At 43.3% G+C, this 20807-nt stretch overlaps 3 protein-coding genes and 1 pseudogene across 3 annotated transcripts; 2 read left to right on the top strand and 2 right to left on the bottom strand.

Annotated features, from left to right (window-relative positions):
* The first annotated feature begins 62 nt into the window (after positions 1 to 62).
* Positions 63 to 2149, top strand: LOC111589923 (uncharacterized). Its single transcript, XM_023300808.2, has 3 exons — positions 63 to 433; positions 776 to 927; positions 1755 to 2149. Exons 1-3 carry the CDS (start codon positions 106 to 108, stop codon positions 1758 to 1760), a joined length of 486 nt encoding a protein of 161 aa, XP_023156576.1. The 5' UTR covers positions 63 to 105; the 3' UTR covers positions 1761 to 2149.
* Positions 2150 to 3125: 976 nt separating this feature from the next.
* On the top strand, positions 3126 to 9820 carry LOC103636571 (serine/arginine-rich SC35-like splicing factor SCL30A; annotated as a pseudogene).
* Positions 9821 to 12457: 2637 nt separating this feature from the next.
* Positions 12458 to 15453, bottom strand: LOC100193010 (uncharacterized). The gene is made up of 2 exons (NM_001138178.1): positions 15273 to 15453; positions 12458 to 13656 (listed from the first exon to the last, which is right to left on the bottom strand). The coding sequence occupies exons 1-2, from the start codon at positions 15334 to 15336 to the stop codon at positions 12707 to 12709; spliced, it is 1014 nt and encodes a 337-aa protein (NP_001131650.1). The 5' UTR covers positions 15337 to 15453; the 3' UTR covers positions 12458 to 12706.
* A 629-nt stretch (positions 15454 to 16082) lies between these two features.
* On the bottom strand, positions 16083 to 19791 carry LOC103636570 (putative glucan endo-1,3-beta-glucosidase GVI). The gene is made up of 2 exons (XM_023300903.2): positions 19579 to 19791; positions 16083 to 17384 (listed from the first exon to the last, which is right to left on the bottom strand). Exons 1-2 carry the CDS (start codon positions 19789 to 19791, stop codon positions 16374 to 16376), a joined length of 1224 nt encoding a protein of 407 aa, XP_023156671.1. The 3' UTR covers positions 16083 to 16373.
* Between the last annotated feature and the right edge of the window lie 1016 nt (positions 19792 to 20807).

Here is a 20807-nt window from a genome sequence, read left to right as displayed (position 1 = left end):
AATTAATCAGTTATAGTGTAGCTCAGGGACACTGCAAACCCGTGAACATTCCATAAATACCAAAATGCAGGTCTTTTTTTGTATTATCCCTACTACTAATTAAGCATGGAGAGTGGGCGCTTGGCGCGTCCATGCCCCTGCCTCCGTATCATTGTCGTCCACACTCGCTTCGCCTACCCAGCAATAGCGCCAGCACAATCCCCTCTGCCCGGCCATGCTCACAACCTTCCCTCGCCATTGCCCCAGAATCCCGTATTCAGCGCCGTTGCCGCACACCATGTATCGTCGGCAGAATCCCCTCCACCCGGACGCCATCGCCGACCGCATTCAGCGCCCGCCATCAGCGTCCGATTTGGAAACACAGGGTGGAGGGGATTCTGCCATTCCAAGACGGAGCCCAACATCAGCGTAGATCCAGTCACACCATCCCTAGGTATGTGCCGCGCAAATCCAGTCACACCAAACCTGCCATGTGGGTTGGGCACCGCGCCGTCTCCTCCGCATCGCCATCCATGCAGCCGACTCGCCCAAGACGGAGCCCGACCGACCAACCATGCTAGGTCGTGCAGTCGCGCTGTGGCCGGCTGTACAGGAGCTCAGGCGTCCCCTAGACCGAGCCGCCAGATTTGTCAATGCAGAGAACCGGGTGTTTTGGATGCATTAAGAAGTGTACTGACTGTTTAACAATGTTATTGTTTCTATCTTAAACTATGTGCGCAAGATATATAATCTATGGTCTGTTTATACATGTTATTCTTCCGTGTGTATAAAACAGGTCCGTTCTTACATTTTTTCGTGCTTGGTCTGCCAATTTCGTGCATGATCTCCGTCGCCGATTTGGAAAGCGCACTGTCTGCGACACCGATTTGGAAATCGCCTTGCCAAACGATTCCAACACAAAACTGTTCGTGCACGCCGATTAAAAAGGTCGCAATTCAATTCCTACTCTAAGCATCCTACGGTTTTTTAGTTATCCTTTGCCCACCCTCGTAGAGGTGAGTCTTCATTGTCTTTGGCAGTTCATGAGCGACCATATTTCTTAAGACTAATATAATGTTTCAGAAATCCTCTCAAAACCAGCCATGGTCGATCAAGTGAAATCATACAATGCTAACTGGAAAATTCTAGCTATGTTTATCTATTAGTTATGCTTTGTATTCATATTGTGATCTTTTAAAATTCAAAAATACTTGACCTGATCTCTGCATATTGTGATCTTTTAAAATTCAAAAACACCTGACCTGTTCTCTGCATATTGTGTTCTTTTATTTATTTATAATGCTGCAGAAATCCTCTCAAAATGATTGCAAATCATTGCCTCCAATGAATACAGTTAAAATACCTTGCATTCTCCCTGTACATATTAGTGTTCTGGACTAATAAAACTCCCTTTACTGCAATCTTTTATCGATCTGCAAATGTAAATTCAGTTCTCATTCCCAGATATGCAAATGTAAATTAAGTTCTCCCTTTACTGTAATTAAGTTATAAAAAAATAGAATGTCTGTGCATGAGTTATGTTTATCAATTAGTTCATAGTGTGTACCAGTTCATGACCATGCATAACCATGACCAGCCATGGTTGAACCTTCCTGTTCATACAAATACCTCACTTGTTCTCTGCATATTGTGTTATTTTATTGATTTATAATTATAATGCTGCTGAAATCCTCTCAAAGTAAGTGCTCGGAAACCATAATTTCTCACTCATCTGTTGACCCTGAATGAATCTTCATACTACTTGGCCTTTTCAGGCATGAAGTCGAACTGGCAACTACGGCAGCTCAAGTGCTCAACCATTACCAGATGACACTGACGACCTGATCGAGTAGATGTTGCATTATACTACTTTATCGATCTACATGTCTCGCCAATGCGTCTTCACATAAGTTCTCGTGTCCTAAACTTTGGGATGGTGAAGTTTTTTGTAGCTAACCGTCCTGATTAGTTGGGTTCCACCATATTTGATGAACTGGCTTCATTGCAATGGTTATTTGCTTAATTGCTTTGATTGCCAAATAAATTGCACGTTTTCTTTGTGTTTTTGTATATCACAAAATAGTAGGCATTTATTGGTGATAGATGGAGATGGCGGTTATAAAGTCTGATTCAGTTATAAATTACTTCAAAAACATCATATATAGTGTAACTCGAATTCTTGTAGTTTGATTTTTCTTATTTAAATACCGTCTCGCATAATGCTTTCTATATCATATCTGTAGTTTAGCTTCTTGTGCCATTCTATATAGTTTGTTCGAGACTTCCATTTGTGTCTTCTTTTTGAATTTTTCTATGTGGTTATAATTTTTCGTTGCGACTACCTTGAATTCTTTGTATTTTACTAGGTGTATGTCCATGCGTTATTACGGAGTAAACATGTTATAATAAAATATATTGAGAGAACCATTAATTGTCGTTCTATGCTCTTATTAGCATATTTTCAAGATTAATAATGTTTATATAATTATAATTTTATCTTAATCAATGAAGATAAAATCCATAAAACGTTTTGTGATAGTTTGCTTTTCATGGCGGAGTATACTTTTTTAAGGTATGTAAATATTCTTAACCTTTAAAAGATGCTAACAAGATCATAGAACGACAATTAATGCTTCTGCATCTCAATGTATCTCTACTACTCTATAAGACTCTAATGTAGACCACCCGTGCACCATGTTCTGCCTCCCGTCAATCGGTACCGTCCGTGTCATCCGATGGCTCATGTGCGTCGACCCGCCCCCCATTCTGCCCACTCCCGAGCCGTCGCCAATCCACCCCTCCAATTCCCCGTTTCTCACGCCAGTAGGGTTTCGTCACCTCTGTGTCGCCGCCTCCGTTCGTGGTCTGCACCACCGCCTCCATTCCCCATCCGCACCATCGCCCTCCACGCTGGTCGTCTCCATTCCCCATCCACACCAGCGGATCCATGCCCCCGCTCCCGTGACGCGCGCCCTCGCCTCCCCCCTGCCCGCCCCCGTCCACCGCCGCGATGCTCGCCTACCCCCACCTCTGCCCGCAACGACGATGCAGCACACACCCCTCCCCATCCAAACCAGCGGATCCATGCCCCCGCTCCTGATACGCGCGCCCTCGCCTCCCGCTGTCTGCCCCCGCCCACCACCGCGATGCTCGCCTACCCCACCTCTGCCCGCGACGACGATGCAGCACACACCCCTCCTTGTGCCTGTCGAAGCGGCACTGCCGGCGCGATGCCCGCCTACCCCCACACGTGACGACAATGCAATACCCATCGATGCAGTGTTCCCCCTCCCCCCATGCCCTGCCGAGGCAGCGCCCACCCCCACGCGACGACGATGTGATGCCTGTCGAATTCAAACTATTGTTGGACAATTTTCTTCTGTCACAAGTTCAGTTGCCAACCAAAAGCTATTCCCTGATGATCTAGGGTTTTGGCTTCCTTGTCGCAAGACGATATACAACATGTGCACGCAGAAGCCAGGCACTCAATCATCTAGCACTACCGCTCTGTCACCAACACCAAGGTCGTCGACTACGATAGCTGCCCTGGCAAGAAATGATTGATTTGTGAGCAAAAGAACCGGTCACACCTGTAACTCTGCAACGTCTCTATGCTACTTTAACTTTGTAGTGTTTCTATTGTTTGTTTTGTGGATATATGTTCAGTGCATTTGTATAATATTTTGGTCATTGGGGAATAAGTTCAATATCTTATATATAGCGTGCTATCTGATACAGGGTTCTCTATGTTCATATTAGTGCATTGTCATTCATTTTTTGGCCAGTTGCTTATAGTACTTGGTTACACCTTTGGATGTGTGAACTTACAGCAACCCAACGAGAAAATTTTCTTTCTGCTTTTAATTTGCTCCTTAGACCCATGAAATTACTTGATTGCTTGCTCATGTTTGCTTTGAACCATACTTGAACTGTATTTTATTTAGTTAATGAAATCTTGGTTTGCCTATTCTAGCAACTATGTTTCCTTGACCATGCTGATCTGAGAGCAATTATTTCGGATTAAGCATCACCGTCAATTGGCATTAGGTTAGTTGAAATTTAGTTCATATAATATTAGGTAATGCATAGTTGAAGAAAATCTTCCCTTATAGGAACAGGCGTGGGCTATAATGATTTTTTGTTTATGTTTTCATTTCTTTATATACTTATTTAAGATCTTTTCATTATGTAGATGGAACTCTAGCAGCACAGTTGGTGAATTTGATGGGCACTCAAAGAGGGTTCTAAGCTGTGACTTCAAGCCAACATGTCCATTTCGCATTGTGATATGTGGTGAAGATATTCTAGCTAACTTTTATGAAGGACTGCCATTTAAATTCAAGCATTCCATAAGGTCAGTAGTCATTACTGGTTTCTGACCTAGCTAACAGTGTATAGCTAGCTCTTTGCCATAATTATTTGTTATGATCTTGCTTATCTTTTGCCAATGGGCCAGATATACACATCTGATGTGGATTACTTTACTACATTTATTGTGTGAATGAAAACCTTCATTTACCCCTGTATCAGTGATGTAGTCATGTTAACACGGGTGTCATCTATTAGAACTTATCATGTCCTACATTTGCTTATGTAGTGGATTGAATCTTATGAATGTTTATGTGTGTAGCTATGTTGTTAGTTTATCAGTGCCTCTTTGAGTATCCATTACAGTCCCTGGGTACTGTCTTGGTTTAGGTAGGCCCAAGCATCTCTTGACATTTATCTACATTATCAATTTGATCTAACCTATGGAATGTTTATTCAGTACGATTTTTGAACAATCTCTGAGTTCGTTGTATGGCACTGCATGTGTAAATGACAGCTGCTCCAGGCTCCCACCTCCCATTCACACGTGTGTCATATATGGATTTCAGGGATTATTCCATGGCGTAGTCATAATTTTTAAAAAACAGAAACCCTACAATTAATGTCAAAAACTAACCTTTCGTTGCAGCTGCAGTCAATTCTAGGTGAAACCACTCCTTGGATAAAATAGATAAGTAGATTTGGATATATTGATATGGTCATGCTTGTATAGAATTCATGTCAGAGGGGGATTCAAGAAGAGGTTTCATGCCTGATTCAACATTGGGTAGTGGAAGCAAAGTTGGTGTGGATGTGTTTTGTGTATGTACATTAAATGCCCCCTCAAATTTAGCTTTGTATTTACGCTTCTTGTGCATAGTTTGCCAGTAAATTTTAGCCAACTGCATGTATTGCAAACCATGAGCAGAAGTTCCTTAGATTTTTATTGTCCTGCTTCATTGCAACATGTTCAGTTCTGCTTCATTGCAACCTGTTCACTGACAATGTTCTTTTTGCTGTAGCTACACTGGGTATGGGAATGGAGGTCGTTGAGATGAAATCCCTACTACTATTAAGCATGTAGTGTAGACTCCTAGCGCTACCACGCCCCCACCTCCCTCTCTGCGCACGCGCCCGCCCGCCCACCCTGCTCGGTGCCCATCCCCTTTGATATGGTCCAATCATAATACAGTCTCTTCTCCCTTTGATATATAGATTTGGGGGTTTGGCTCCACCTCCCGCGCCTGATCCGGGCCGTCCTTTTTTCTCTTATCTCTTTTTCCTTGATAAATATTTAATCGGTTTCTATGTGCTGTTCACGCAAGGATCATCAGAGAGGAATCTCAAAGAGGGTCGTCTCATCCTAGGTTCATGTATCTGGCCACCCTGCATCCAATTATTTTTTCCGATTCTTTATATTTTTATTTTACTTTTTCTTGTTGTTTGTATTTAAGTTTGTACTGATGTTGTGCTCCTAATTTACTATCATACTTAAAAATGCTTGATTTTTCTATTCAGGTTTGGAGGGAGAATATGGAGATAGAAGTCTCGCATGCATTGTTAACCAATTGGAAATCATTCATTATTTACTTTATGAGCCAATAATAATGGTTTCATTCTGTTGCATTGCTAAAATATCTAAATTGTTGAAACTTTTTGTATTACTCAATGTGTTCTGGATGCCTTCATAGGCAAGACCTATAGCTGTCGGTCCAGGATAGAGAAGGCCTAGGTAGTCCAATCGATGCCTAAAGGGGGTGAATGAGATAAGCACATGAGATAAGAGTAAATATTTTAGTCTTTATCCTTAGAGATATGGCTAGATTAGGATGAAAGAGATCTTCGGACTCAAGTTTCCATTCAGTTAGACTGTACCTTTTTGTAATGTTTTCTTCTTGCCCTCTTCAATCTAGGTTACCAATGCCCTAGCACATGCTGGTCTCGAGTCTTCTAATCTGATTGTCAGGATCAAGAGCAACATTTGGATAGAGTTTTGTTAAATTTTGGTAGTTTTCTATGTATCTTAGCATGTTTGATTGAACTAAGTTGAATGTCTTTGTTTAGATGATCATTCAAGTATGTTGAAATAATTTTAACCTTCCTTTTTTCTAGAGGCACCAACATTCTCTCTTTTCCCCTACACAAACGATATTTTTTTATTAATGCACTGTACATGTCCCATTTTTAGATGACATGTAAAGGATGTGTTTATATTTTTTACTTCCATTTCTGGATTGGGAAAGATTCCAGCTAGGTACGTTTTCTGTGACTGCTCATTCTTTTGCGATGAGTGTAATTCATCAAGAAATCTGAGATTTAAATGGGACATTCCTCAAGAAAAAGATGTCGGTATTGGTGTGCAGATTGTCGTGATGATTATGGAGATACTCAATTGGAATCTAGGGAGAGAATCAGGAATAACAATAGAAGTTACAACACTGTATTTTAAAGTTATATCCCTTAACTTGTACGAATATTAATATATTAGTCGTCTGTTCATGTGCCTGATTGGAGACTGACTCTAACATGTTTTTTTCGTTTTTGTCCCTATGTGCAGGATGCCAAGTGGTAGGGCTATTTTAGCATGTAAGTTTTATTGATCCTTGCTCCTTTCTTTGTCTTTGTTTTACTACAATTACAATAGGTATTGACATTGTACCATTCCATTTATCCGTTGCTGATTACTGATGTTATCTGCGAATATCATATTGTTTGTTTTTCATTAACAGTTTAGCATGCTTAGTTTACTGGTAGAGTTGTGAGTGAGCTTCCATGCTACGCCAGAGCCACCACTAACCCTGCTATGTAGAAGCGGGGTACAGGTGGTGATAAATCAAGAGAAGCAGCAGGCACAAAAATATATGGACAAAGCGACTTGTATGTATCCTTTTTACTAGCTAGGAGTATTAGCTAATAGGAACCTTTCTTCAAACATAGTTGAAAGTATGTTTATCGGATACATATGAGGTTAATGCTAATCAAGCATCACTTACTATTTCTTCTTTCTGTTTATGTGTGTTTGTGCTTCCAAAACTTTTTGACTTGTAATCTTATTATATTTTGCTATCTTATATTTTTGTAGGTGGTTACAATAAAAGGCTCATCAGGGTTAGGCAAACATGACAGTCAGAGGGGTATGGATTTGTTGAGTTCTTTTCTCATGCATTAGCTGAAAAGGCTCTTCAGGATTTTTATGGTCATGTGATGCCAAACCCTGATCCATGCAATATGATCCTCGTAGTTCAAGAATCATCAGTACATTGTTCGACACTCCATCTAAACGAAATTGTCAACTTATATTTTTTTATCTGAAATTTCTAAAATTTCAGGTGGAGGGTTCAAGATTTGTCCTCTTAAGTGTCGCAATGGAAGACCCTGGACTCAGGTTCAGCACCTTATGCAGATTGATCTGAAGGGATGGTTCTTGAACTACTCTACTTCCCTTCAGTATCATTCTTTGCTGCAGATACTGAACTGTGTTGCCGGTACTGAAATACTGTTTTTCTTATGACACAACCATTAACAACTTTATGTTTACTACGAAAGAACAAATGTAATTTTTAAATTAACTACTCAGCCCTGTTGTCCCGCCAATTCATTCTGGTCCTTATGGCTCTAATCTACACTTACTCGGGATTGTAGGTAAGATTTCCCCTGCTCCTGGATCAGTAGTAGAATGGATTTTCTTTGGTGCTGCTGTCAATATTTATTGAATTGGTAAAATAGGCAATTCATTATAATATTGGAACTTGTCAGAGGGAATATAATTAGCAGGCTTGTAATTGGTAAATTCTTAGTTTTTCTTAAGACTTCTAGCATTTTTTCTTGCAATGAAAAAAACATGTTGATCTTTGTTTTTTCAAATTGGTCCCATGTAATGTTGCTCCTGTTCAAAACATATATAGAAATTGTAAATACGCAGTTAAGTCTAGCTATTCAGAGGGATTTGTAATGCATTCTGCTTCGTAAGTTATGCCTTAACGAAGTGTACCCCTCCCTTGATTTTACTGGGTTCTTTTGTTGCAAATCCCTTTTTGTTTTCCATGTTTATGAGGTGCTTCCTATTGCATATAGCAATGAGAATTGATTATTCTTTGATACTTCACTACTGTAACTTGGTTGTTATCACAACTGTAGGCCTGATGACCTTCATAGACCATTTGGAAAATTTGGCCCCGTTAAAGACATATATTGCCAAAGGATTACTACACTCGGTAAGGTACCTTGACTTAATTATTGTGAGTGGGTGTTTGCCCATGGACACCTATGTACAACTTGGTGATCTCTCCCTGAACTTTATAGTACACTAAAGTATATTTGCTCCAGAACAGGATTATGATTGTTGTTGTTTATTTTTAACATATTATAAGCATGTTCTTTACATATTTTTAATTATTATTCTCTGTATCGTATGGTTTACACTAGGTTGCTTTACGCACCCCTGAGATTAACAGTGAAAGTAACTTTTTTGAAGACGCAAGTCTTAAGAGTACTATTGAAGAAAAGGAAGAAATAGATGTTTAAAGAGATGTGCAAGTTATGAAGAGTTTCAAGTGTATGTCTAAACACTGATGACTGCAAGGTCAGCAGCTTAGTGCCTGCTTTACCTTTGAGATTGATTTTGTGTATCGACTGAAATTGATTTGTTTGTATCACCATTCTTGGAAGGAAGAGTTCGTAACATCTTGATTTTATTGTCTCTGCAGAGGTCTTCTCCTTAATGGTTCTGAAGCATTGTTGCTTTTAGTGAAATACTAATCTGCTTTCTGTTTCAGGGAACCTAGAGGATTTGGGTTCATCCAATACTTTGATCCTGAGGATGCTTCTGATGCAAAGTACCATATGGATGGGAAGATGCTGCTTGGAAGGGAAATTGTTGTTGTTTTGCAGAGGAAAACATGAAGAAGCCTTCTAACATGAGGGCCAGAGAAAAAATAAGGTAACATTTGTTTTCCCTTTGTGATACCCATTCTATAACCGTGTACACTATCATTCTGCCATAGCATTTTAAGAGGCAAAAGCTATTTTACTCGTGCAATTTTTTACTTATGTAGTGGCAGAGGTCGTTCTTATGATGGGAGGTTGCGCTCAAGGTCACCTGGGTTGAAGGATTCTCCTAGGGGTAGATCACGGTCCCAAAGCCGAAGCTACTTGCCAGCACTTAAGCGAAAGCACTATTCAAGGTACGAATTGCTGCCATCCTCTTATATGCTGATGAAAACTCCATGCGCTCGCAGTGTCCCAATCCAATTGATTGGCTCACATACCATCTTGACAGGTCCCCGGCTCCTCGACCTCGGGAGAGATCTTTGTCGTGTTCCCTAGCTGTCAACAGATCAAGGAGTGCAAGCCCCATTGTTAGCAGGTCTCCTCGTAGGCAGGGGTCTCTCTCTGTTAGCGAGTGAGGTATCTCAGGGCTCTGTGTGACTATCTTGTCGCTGTTATGTTGAACCATATATGTTTCAAATTATTTTTGTTAGCACCCTCATGTGTACTATAGGATATCTGAACGTGTACTATGTATTGGGTATTCCAAAATCTCTGATGAGTGAAGTGGGTTGTGAACCAATGAACCTTGATGTTGGACGTGCTGACCAGTGCGCAGGTGCCTATGTGGTGTGAATGTGTGGTAGTTGTTTCGTTCGGTTAGCAGAAACTGATAGGAGTTATAGTTCAGTTGGTTGTAGAAGTCTGATAGCCTTGCTATTATCAAGATGATATCATATAATTGTCCATGTTTTACACAATGTTTAGAAGAACCCATAATAATGAGCAGATGACAGTTTCCCTATCCTTGATGTTTTGACTATAGGAACATATAGAGCAGATGACAGTTTCGTGAGAACGTGTCATACTAAGCCAGCTGCGAGCTCGAGTAAGAATACAGGCATTGCTTAGGACCACTACGCTGAATTTCTATAGTCAAAACATATACAGGCATTCTATATTAACAAAAATATAGAATAACAATTAGTGTTTTTGCATATTAATGCATTTTTATCATATTGATTCCGTAGCAACACTCATGTTTTTATTTTACTTTTTTCTGTTGTTTGGATTTAAGTTTGTACTGATGTTGTGCTCCTAATTTACTATCATACTTAAAAATGCTTGATTTTTTCTATTCAGGATTGGAGGGAGAATATGGAGATAGAAGTCTCGCATGCATTGTTAACCAATTGAAAATCATTCATTATTTACTTTATGAGCCAATAATAATGGTTTCATTTTGTTGCATTGCTAAAATATCTAAATTGTTGAAACTTTTTGTATTACTCAATGTGTTCTGGATGCCTTCATAGGCAAGACTTATAGCTGTCGGTCCAGGACAGAGAAGGCCTAGGTAGTCCAGTTGATGCCTAAAGGGGGTGAATGAGATAAGCACTTGAGATAAGAGTAAATATTTTAGTCTTTATCCTTAGAGATATGGCTAGATTAGGATGAAGGAGATCTTCGGACTCAAGGTTCCATTCAGTTAGACCAGCATGTGCTAGGGCATTGGTAACCTAGATTGAAGAGGGCAAGAATGTGCTAGGTTCAGAGTTGCTAGATTAGGATGAAGGAGATCTTCGGACTCAAGTTTTCCATTCAGTTAGGCCAGCATGTGCTAGGGCATTTTTATCATATTGATTCAGTAGCAACGCACGGGCATATACCTAGTGTTATCATAACATGTTTACTCCGTAACAACGTACGAGCATACACCTAGTATCTTTGTAAGAGTCTAGTAGCACCTTTTTAACACAGGTATACGAAACTGACACAAATCAGAGGATGGCGCTAAGTGTAAAAATGATTGGAAATAGATATTTATTTGGTTTATTGTTGGGACGAAGGCGAACACGTCACCCTTCGCTCTACGACTTCGTCCTCGCCTTGCGCATGCGGAGGTTGGATCCACAGAACCCGCCATGACAGGCCAAGGGCGCTAACCGAATGGAGGCCTGTTCGACCCTCTTCGCTCACACGAGACAAGACGAAGGCTCCGCCGAAGTCTACGGGACCTCTCACTCCCTCACCACCAAGAGAGGCCCATGTGCGGTTCGGCCCTCAGAGTTGGGCCCCGCGTGGGCATGCGCGATTAGGGTTGTGTCTGTAATAAAGTTTACCGTAATGACTGTCTGTAACCTCCACTCGTGAGAATATTCTGGGGATAAATCAGATACTCGAGGGTCTAAATGTCTTTGACAGGGACAAGCGGTCCCTCGAGTATCTATAAATACCCCTGTACTGTGCCCAGGCACAGAGAGATCAACAAGGCTTTTGGCATTCCGTGTTAAGCTTTGCAAACTCTCTCTAATTTCTCGTTCTAATTTCCCGTTGGATCATCCTGTCTTGGAGGGCAAGTTCCATCATTTATCATTTTTGTTTGATTATAAATAGATAGAATATAGAATCTACAATGAAAATTAGTATTCTTGTTTTTAGTATTAAGTTTGTAAAGATTCATAAAAGATAAATCTCAAATTTATTATATATTTTATCAAATGATATATATAAAATTTAGAAATAAATTCAAATACAAATTTAGATTTTTTTTGTAGGGAGCAAATAATGTATAAAACAATTTATACAAAATTATTTTTATTTGTAATAATGTGCTTGATATAAAAAAAGATCAACATCAAATTTAATACATATCTTTTTAAAATATTAAATTTGTTCTAACAATTCAGTTATCCACTTTTATCCCTAACGCTAACCGACATGGCATTGAGGTGAGGCGACTTGAACAGAGTAGCTATAACTCCACAATTACCAGAAAAGCAATGTAGCCATGTAGATGATATAAGAGCATGGCTAATAATATAGCTGACTGCGGACTATAAGGATTGTTGCAGCCAACCTATTAGGGCATGTACAGTGGAGAGACACCAAAACGGTTCTCCAAGCACAAGAGACAACTAAGAGACTCTATTGTACAATGAAGTGTCTATAAACGTAGTCTATTAATAAATAGATAATTAAATGTATTTGTATAGCATCAGATCGATAGAACAGACGACAAATTCGTATAGTGGGAAGTGAGGCGTCTGTTGTTACTTGGTTTACGAGCCAGAGGCGTCTCTTCACGGAGAGACGGCTCTAAGATTATTTTGCAAATAACCCCCTAAAACACCTTAAGAGCCCCTACATTAAACACCACTGTACATGCCCTTAGCCCACATGTATAATATTTAGCTCTTTATTACCGAGACAGATGTACATTGCCAATTGCTAAACAAAGCAATCATTAGGCTAATAATTAGCACTATCTACAGACTACAGCAGCTTAAGGGGGGGGCCAGGGGTAGGGGGACACAACCTGCAGAAGATCTACTAACTGAAGACCTCCACCATTACAACTGTTGGAGTAGCGGACGGCAGAGAGGGGAACTTCCCGTCTTCTCCCAATGCCGAAACCCCCCTAGCTTCTTACTCACATTGCGTGTGACTGCTTGGTATAATCAGCCTGCCCATGTGGGTAATAATACACATCATTCCTTATTCGGCAGTTCCACCACCCATTGATTGCAACGTTGTGTTCATCCGTTTGATACTTCGATTTCATTGGCTTTGAGCTAATGGGGCCTCCTCTATTCCTGGTGTTTCTTCTACCCGAGTCATCGTTTCGCCTTCTGCAGTGAGTCCAGTGTCCATATGGCATACCCGTGCTGTCAGGCACCTCATAGCTACCTTGACGGTTGTCCCATAGATCGGTCTGAATAGCTGCAGGACCCCAGCCGGAATCATGCTTCCAAGCATCCTGGGAGCCACCCCTCATGATCCAGTGGCTAATGCAAGAATTCGTCTGCTCCCCCTGGCTGCTGGTTTGATCCTGCTGTTTCCCTGAGTTTTGCTGACAAACTATTTGAGCAGGTCGCTTGATAGAATAATCCCAATTTGCTGACATATGTTTATGATTTGCTTCAACTGAGTGTTTTAGCTGATAGTCCCAATTTACAGAGAGCTGCTGGCCGTGAGTGAAGCTGGTATCCGTGTCACCCCATCCTGTAACTGGAACTGGCTTGTCAGATAAAATAAAAGAGTCCCATACATCAGGAACACCATCATCTTTTCTGGGAACGCGACGACGTGACTTCTCCAGATCAGCTACCAATTCAAGATCAACATACTCATCTGGGTTGATTATATCAATAAACATGTCCGGGTCAGGCAAAGGGATATCATAATGTTGACCATGATATACAGCGCAGAAGCGCGCCTTTGCATCGTTGAAGGCTTCTAATGCAGCCGAGTCATCCCAATCAACCACACTTTTGTACAGAGTCATCAATCTCTTGGCCTCACACAGTTTAGCCCAGGGGACAGCACAAGCATCAGTGCAAAATTTCTTTTCCCACATCGGAACTGACAAATTTACACTGCCTGAAATAACACATAAGCTGTACTTAGTGAGCACATAAAACTAATCTATGCCGAGAAAAAGAACCTCTCTTTGCTCCTAGACTCATAGTCATAGCACCACAATACCGGCGGTTTGCTCTGTATGAGTACCAATCAGAATTCAGAAGAAACACTACAACAAGAATATTGATAAGAAGAAACACTACAATATAGCAGATAACAGAACAAAATTAGTTGTCAGAGAAAGAGCTAGCAGTTATTTGTCTGCATAATAGGAAAATTCAAGGGGTACTTTGTTTAAATGCTAGCAAAATATTGAAAAAGATAAATTTACAATGAAAAAACACAATAATTATGTAGTTCTTATTTGTAAAGCATCAAGTAGGGAATACGGGTTATATGGAAAACTGGGCACAGGTTCAGCTTAGGTCAGTCATTGATATCAAAGTAAGCTAAGAAACTTTTACCAGTTAATTTGGCTCAGAAGCGTTAATATCCAATAATTTCAGCATGAATTGTGTCATTGTGTGTTCTATGGTAACTAACATGGTCCCATATTCCTATAGATGTGTACAAAAATCATAACACATCAAACTGATCACCTTTCCTGAATTTCGATGTCAGGCAAGAAAAAATATTGTTCAATATTTAAAATTATTTCCAATTCAGGCGTTACTTATTTTTAGTAAATTAGCTACTCGTTAGCTAACTATTTGTTAACTAGCTAATTCTACTAGTATATTTTTAGCTAACTAACTATTAGTTCTAGTGCATTCAAACATCCCTTAGGGTTGATTTGGTGATAAGGGGATCACGGGAGGATTGGGAGGGATTGAGGGGTAAATAAACCTTCGATCCTCCCGGGATCCCGGGTCACCAAATCAGCCCTTAAGGGCATGTTTGGTTCCATGAGACTAAATTTTAGTCCCTCTTTTTAGTCCCTAAATTACCAAAAATAGGACTAAAGAGAGGGGAGGAGATCTGATTTATTCCCTTTTATTTCCAATATTTACTAATTTAGGGACTAAAATAGACTAAAAAGGGAGGGACTAAAGTTTAGTCCCATGAAACCAAACAACCCATAAGAATGGCAATTATTGCTAAAATGGAATAGCTTCTCCTTTACAGAAGATGTAAATATGTAATGATCAAGCACATAAACTGATCAAGATTACTACCAGGAAATTAAGAAAAATGGAAAATATATCATTCGTACGCGAAAAGCATACGGTGCAGGTGGCACACGTAAATGGAGTGACTCGGCGCTTTCGAGTTTCGGTGTGAGTTCCCTGAAGACGGTTGGTACCCTCGCACGTCATTTTTCGAGAGGGAGAGATAGAGAGAGAGAGAGAGTAGGAAGCCGCAACTGCCCCACAGGCCCACACACGAACGCATCACCATTCGTCAGAAACGGCAACCTACACCGTAACACGAGAGCCAAATATACCCGGACTGTCGCTGCTCGCTAGCATTGGCATTTCGGCAGGGACACTAGGATCAAAGAAAAGAGGACACCACTCTGCAAAATCAGAAACCTTTGAACGGCGCAACCAATCTAACCCAGCCCAAACCAGAAACAGAAACCATGCATATGCTAAGACTGGGTAAGCAGGACGGGCAGCGATAGAAGAACGTACCCTGAGAGCGGGGCCGCCGCCGGGGCTTGCCGGGCTCCCTGTAGATCGGCCGCCTCTCCGCCATGGACGGACGCTGCGGACCTCTCCTCTCCTCCGGTCCTCCCACGGCCCAACCCCTAGGCGGAACACGAGAGAAAAGGCGCCCAGACTCCCTCCCCTCCACTCCAGCGCACCCGCGGACGCAACTCACAGAGCGACCCAAAAGGCGCACCGCGCAGACTGCCGAGCACCAGAAAACGGCGCGCCCGGTTAAAGTCGGAAGTGGGAACGGGGAACGCAACGAGTCAGGCGAGCGGCGAAAGGTCCGCGGGAGAGAGGGGTGGAGGCGGTTTGCCGGTTTTTGGTGGCGTCGTTGGTTTCACTCGCGGCCAGCACGTTTTTTGGCGCTAGGATTTTCTCCATGTGTTTATTCAATTATTCCGTCCGTCTCTGTTTGAGGCGACGAGATCGTCTGCGGCTACTTGAGAAAGTAACTGCAGTCTTGCTCACACCGCCACACGGCTACAGGGGTTGTGTTTTCCCTTTTTCGGAGCGGCCACTACAGCCTACAGGGGTACAGTGTGATTCTGTACACTCATGAAATGTGTGAGTTCGTGGGCCCAGATTAGCCGCCAAACTCTCGGCTTAATTAGGCCCGTTAGTGTAAGGACCAGTTACACGGGCAAGTGCGAAATGGTGTCGTTCGTGCACACAGCATTTCATGTGCGAACTCGTCAACCGTTAAATGTCACGAAATTTGTGGTAAGGATATGTAGTTATACAAACAACAAAAAAATCCAGAAAAACCTCTGCAACAAGAGCATTTAAAAACTATATATATTGATAATATATGCAGTATTGCATTGTATAGTAACGTGACGTTGGTTGATGCTTTAAGATGCACTCATTTGTGCAAATAATGTCACCAACAATCGCCGACCCAACCTTTCGATAAACCCTACTGGTTACTAGATGCGAGTAATAATCTCCCAAATCCTAATAGTTCGTGCACAATAATGCAGATCGACGTCGATACGAGACCATTAAAAACTTTTTTTTACAAAAAAAAATGCCAACTTGTGTGTCCTTAATCCGTGCAGCGCAGTACGTACGTTGTTTCGTCTACGAGGAAGATGCTGCCGTGAAGTCGACGTGGTACACCTCGGTCATGTCCGGCTGGAACATGCCGAAGTGCTGCTCCACGCCCTCGGGCTTCTGGTTCTCATTGAACATGGCGAAGATGAACGCCTCCACGGGCTTCCCGGGCCGCCGCGGCGTGCCGCGGCCGCTCCCGACGTGGCGCACCACGTTGTTGACGTACGCCGACGCGTTACCCACGCTTGCGCCGGCGCCGCCTCCGCCCGACGGCCACCCGGTCTCCGAGACCACCAGCTCCAGGCCCCGCGCGCCGGCCCTCTCCAGCGCCGCGTACACGGCGTCCACGATGGCGTCGAACATGTTGCCGTACGACGCCCCGCCGTCCGCCACGACGACGGCCCCGCCGCCCGAGTCGGACCGCAGCAGCGCGTAGTCCAGCGACACCGACGCCGGGTCGGCCGAGTAGGCGAAGTAAGGGTACACGTTGACGAGCAGCGGCGTGGACCTGGGCGCCAGGAACGACGCGATGGGCCCCATGGACGGCAGCGCCGCGTCGGAGAAGGCGCCCTGCGACGGCGGGTACGAGGTTCCCAGCACGGACGTCGACACGGCGGTGGTGACCCGCACGCCGCCGAGCCCAGCGGCACGGAGCGCGGACTCGAGGTTCTGCATGGCCGGAAGGACGTGCGAGGCGAGGTCCCCCGGGACGACCTCGTTGCCCGCGGCCACGTAGCGGAAGCGGACGGCGCCGGCGAAGGGCCGCACGTAGGCCTGCACCCACGACGCGGCGAACGAGGGGTCGGAGGCCAGGCGGGCCAGGTCCTCGTTCAGGGTGCCGAGCACGACGCCCAGGCCCGAGCCTCGGAGCGCCGCCAGGACGGCGGTGTCCGGGTGGAAGAGCCGGACGTCGGTGATGCCCTTGGCCTTGCACAGCGCGATCACCTTGTCGGGGGATGGCAGGTTGCTGGCGATCGTGCCGTAGTTCACGCCAATGCCTTCAACTCCTGCACGACACGAACAGTAAGCACAGAAGGACTACTGAGCGACGCTTGTGTGCAGTGAAAACCCCGAGCGTTGGCTCGTTGTACATGTAGGCCTGCTAATGGCAAAAAATCCAATCCACTCCCACCCATACCCAAATCTAATTACTTTGATATTCATCCCACACCCAACCAAAAATACTAGAGGAAAGTTAAACCCAACCCATCCAATAACATTATTGATCCCAAACCATCCCGTAACTGGGTGGAAACCCATGGAAAACCCGTGGGTTTAGCTTATTGTCTCACATCAAGCCAACTGCATACACATTTTAAAAATCACATTTTAAAGCAGTAAATTAATTCAAATGAAAAAAATTTTAACTACAAATTTGTATAACTCATCATGATGTACATTTTATATTTTGAACATTTCTTCATATGATAAACTAAAAATAAATTTGTTCATAAAACTTATATCTCTTTCGTAGTTTATGAAACTACGAGAGATATGTATAGAATTTGTGCATATTGTTAGAACTATCATGTGAGATGAACAAATGATCAAACAACCAAAATAAACTTTGTAGATCTTGAAAAGTTATAGAAGTTTGTAGTTGACAATTTTTTCATTTGAAGTCATATTGTAAACGAAAACTATGCCTGAATTTAAAAAATTTAAAATTTGAATTTTGAAAACAACCTCGAAAGAAAAAACCACCAACATGAAAGTTGTAGGTATTGAAGAGTTATGAAACTTTGTAGTTGACAATGTTTTGGTTTGAAATCATCTTGCCATGCAAAACTATGTTTGAATTTTGAATTTTAAAATTTTAAAACTACCTCGGATGGAAAAACCACCAAAATAAAAGTTGTAGGTCTTGAAATGTTATTAAACTTTGTAACTGTCAACTTTTTTATTTGAAATCATCTTATCATTGAAAAATCGTGTGAAGTTTTCAAATTTAAAATTCAAATTTTGTAAACGGTCTCGGATGTAGAAACTATTAAAATAGAATTTGTAGATATCAAAAAGTTATGCAACTTTATAGTTGGTCACATTTTTAAATAAAATGGTACTGATAAAATGGTATAGTATAGTGTGTTATGTGTGACTAAAGAAATCAAAGACTTCTCTAAACTTGAAATAAAATGGAACTGATTAAGGGCTTGTTCGGTTATTCCCAATACACATGGATTGGACGGGATTGGAAAAAATTGTGAAGAAGTTTGACTTGTTTGGGATTCAAACCCATCGAATCCCGCTCAATCCACATGGATTGAGAGCTAACCGAACAAGCCCTAAGGTGGTAGTCTGATTGGTGAATACCCATGGAAACTCATACCTATACAAATCCATCTATACCCATGGGTATCCACCATTTTGACCCGCAATATAAAATAAACCCACCCAACCCAACCCGTTAATAATTAAAACCCATCACAACCCACCAAAACAAAACCATTTCTTAAACCCACTTAAAATACCCATTTACACCCACCCCATTTGCAGGCCTATGTACATGTTAAAACTTAGCCTTGCAAAAAAAAAAAGGAAAATGAATTCATGGACGGAGCATGTTATCGCTAGTTTATCTTGTTGAATCTACTAACCTTTCTTTCTCTCGACATGGTACCATAACTATTCAAGCCTTGTTTCACTATCATCATAATTGAAACACATGACTTCGGATTGACAGGCGAGCGAACAAAGCAACAACAGAGCGTACAGAGATTAAAGCAACCATGGCTACCAGATCCACGGAGGAGACCATCTTGATTCTTGACCTCCCAAGCGGGCTAAACGAGAGAGTCCCGACCGTGCATTAACGTGAAGAACTGAACATAACAGAGAAAACAACCCTCCAACAGCACGAGTTTGTAACAAATAGTAAAACAAAGTTTGCTGTTTACTGCGCAAATGACTTCTCTCCAGGAATAACAAAACAGAGATTTACAGCTAAGAGCAACAGAACAGGCAGTAACGGGTAACAATCGACGCTTTTAAAAAGGCTATCTGGAGTAGTGCTGCAACTTGGGCCGGGCCGTGCCGGCCCGGCACGAGCCCGCCGTGCTTCGGGCCTCAGTTAGTCGGGCCTAGCAAGCACGAAATAGAATCGGGCCGTGCCTTACCGGGCCTGGTGAGTAAAAATAAGGCCCAGCACGGCCCTAAAACACGGTGGGCTTTCATCGGGCCGTGCTAGCCCAGGCACGGCACGCTCGTGAACTCATCCGCAGAGGGAGAAGACGTGGACGCTGCGGCTGCGCTCTAGCTCGTGGACGCTGCCGGCTGCGACGGCGCTCCAGCGGTCTCCAGCGGCCAGCCTCCAGCACCAGCAGAGGGAGAACCGGAGAAGGCGTCGGCCTCCAGCACCAACCGAGCAAACAACGAGAGAAAGGAACGAGTAGCTGGAATCCACGATCACCGGCCAGCCATGGAGTTGAGCAGCTCGTGAACTCATCCGCCGCTGGCCGCTGGAGCCGGAAGCTGGGCGGCTAGGCCGCTGGGCGTGCTGTAGATGAATAGATGGCGGCGGCCGACGGAGGGGAGTGGTAGGAAACAGGAAACCCTAATCGCGTGCGGTAGCCGTTAGATGAATGACCGAATGAGCCTGCGTAACTGGATCTGCGGTGTGCGGTGAATCACCGTGCTGTTTCGTGCCGGGCCGGCACGAACCCGGCCCACAGCGACGTGCCGGGCCTCGTAGCACGACGGGCTGACATTTCAAGCACGGCCCAGCCCGCGATTCGTGCCGTGCTAGCCCGATTTTAAATCTGCCGTGTCGGGCCGTGCTTTGTTTCATTTTTCGCGGGTCGTGCTCGGGCCGGCCCATTGGGCACGGCCCAGACTTTCAGGACTGATCTGGAGAAGAAGAGTTCTCGTGAAGTGTGAGAATGAGACGGAGAGGAGGTACAGGGAGAAAGCGAACGCTAGTAAACTTCAGTGCCTCGGCGGAACTCCTGCATGCCCGGCCCTTTTGTTCAGAAAGAAAGAAAAAAGATATAGTGATAGAAAGCAGACAGAGACAGTGTCTGATATCCGGAAGAATTAGTGACTCGAGGGGGAAGAAGAATCAGCCCATGTAACGCCGGTTCTGTTCTCATGTTCCTACCAAGAACACGAAGCAATGCATGTACTAAACTAGCCGATGTCGGAACACCTTGGGGTTGGACATGTATAGCATTACGAACGAAATTAATCTCATACATGATCTGTGAACTTAACGAGCGTAAACCAAATTCAGCAGCTAGGATAGGAGCAGCCATCACCTGACAAGGACGAGCAGAGCAGCAAGCTGAAGGCGGCGATCCACAAACCGGCCATCCTCATCGTCGCGGTTCCCGTCAGGCTCGCTAGGAGGAGCAGCACAAGCAGTTGCCTTTTTTCCCCCTGCAAAAATCTCTCGCTTCCTTCTGAGCCTTCTCCCCACTGCCACCTCCACCTCCGGCACGGCTCGGGCTCGCTATATATAACAAG

Source organism: Zea mays, chromosome 8 (assembly GCF_902167145.1).
Source record: "Zea mays cultivar B73 chromosome 8, Zm-B73-REFERENCE-NAM-5.0, whole genome shotgun sequence".
NCBI lineage: Eukaryota > Viridiplantae > Streptophyta > Magnoliopsida > Poales > Poaceae > Zea > Zea mays.
This window is presented reverse-complemented; position numbering and strand designations above follow the sequence as displayed.

Bases quoted from the DNA above. Each gene is read 5' to 3' on its own strand.
- LOC103636570 (XM_023300903.2), bottom strand. From the start codon at position 19,791: ATGAGTTCACGAGCTGCTCAACTCCATGGCTGGCCGGTGATCGTGGAT. The intron at 17,385-19,578 runs GTCTTCTCCCTC...GTCGCTCAGTAG, and splicing joins AGCGCAGCCGCAGCGTCCAC to TCCTTCTGTGCTTACTGTTC.
- LOC100193010 (NM_001138178.1), bottom strand. From the start codon at position 15,336: ATGGCGGAGAGGCGGCCGATCTACAGGGAGCCCGGCAAGCCCCGGCGG. The intron at 13,657-15,272 runs GTACGTTCTTCT...GTGTTATTTCAG, and splicing joins GCGGCGGCCCCGCTCTCAGG to GCAGTGTAAATTTGTCAGTT.
- LOC111589923 (XM_023300808.2), top strand. From the start codon at position 106: ATGGAGAGTGGGCGCTTGGCGCGTCCATGCCCCTGCCTCCGTATCATT. The intron at 434-775 runs GTATGTGCCGCG...TGTATAAAACAG, and splicing joins TCCAGTCACACCATCCCTAG to GTCCGTTCTTACATTTTTTC.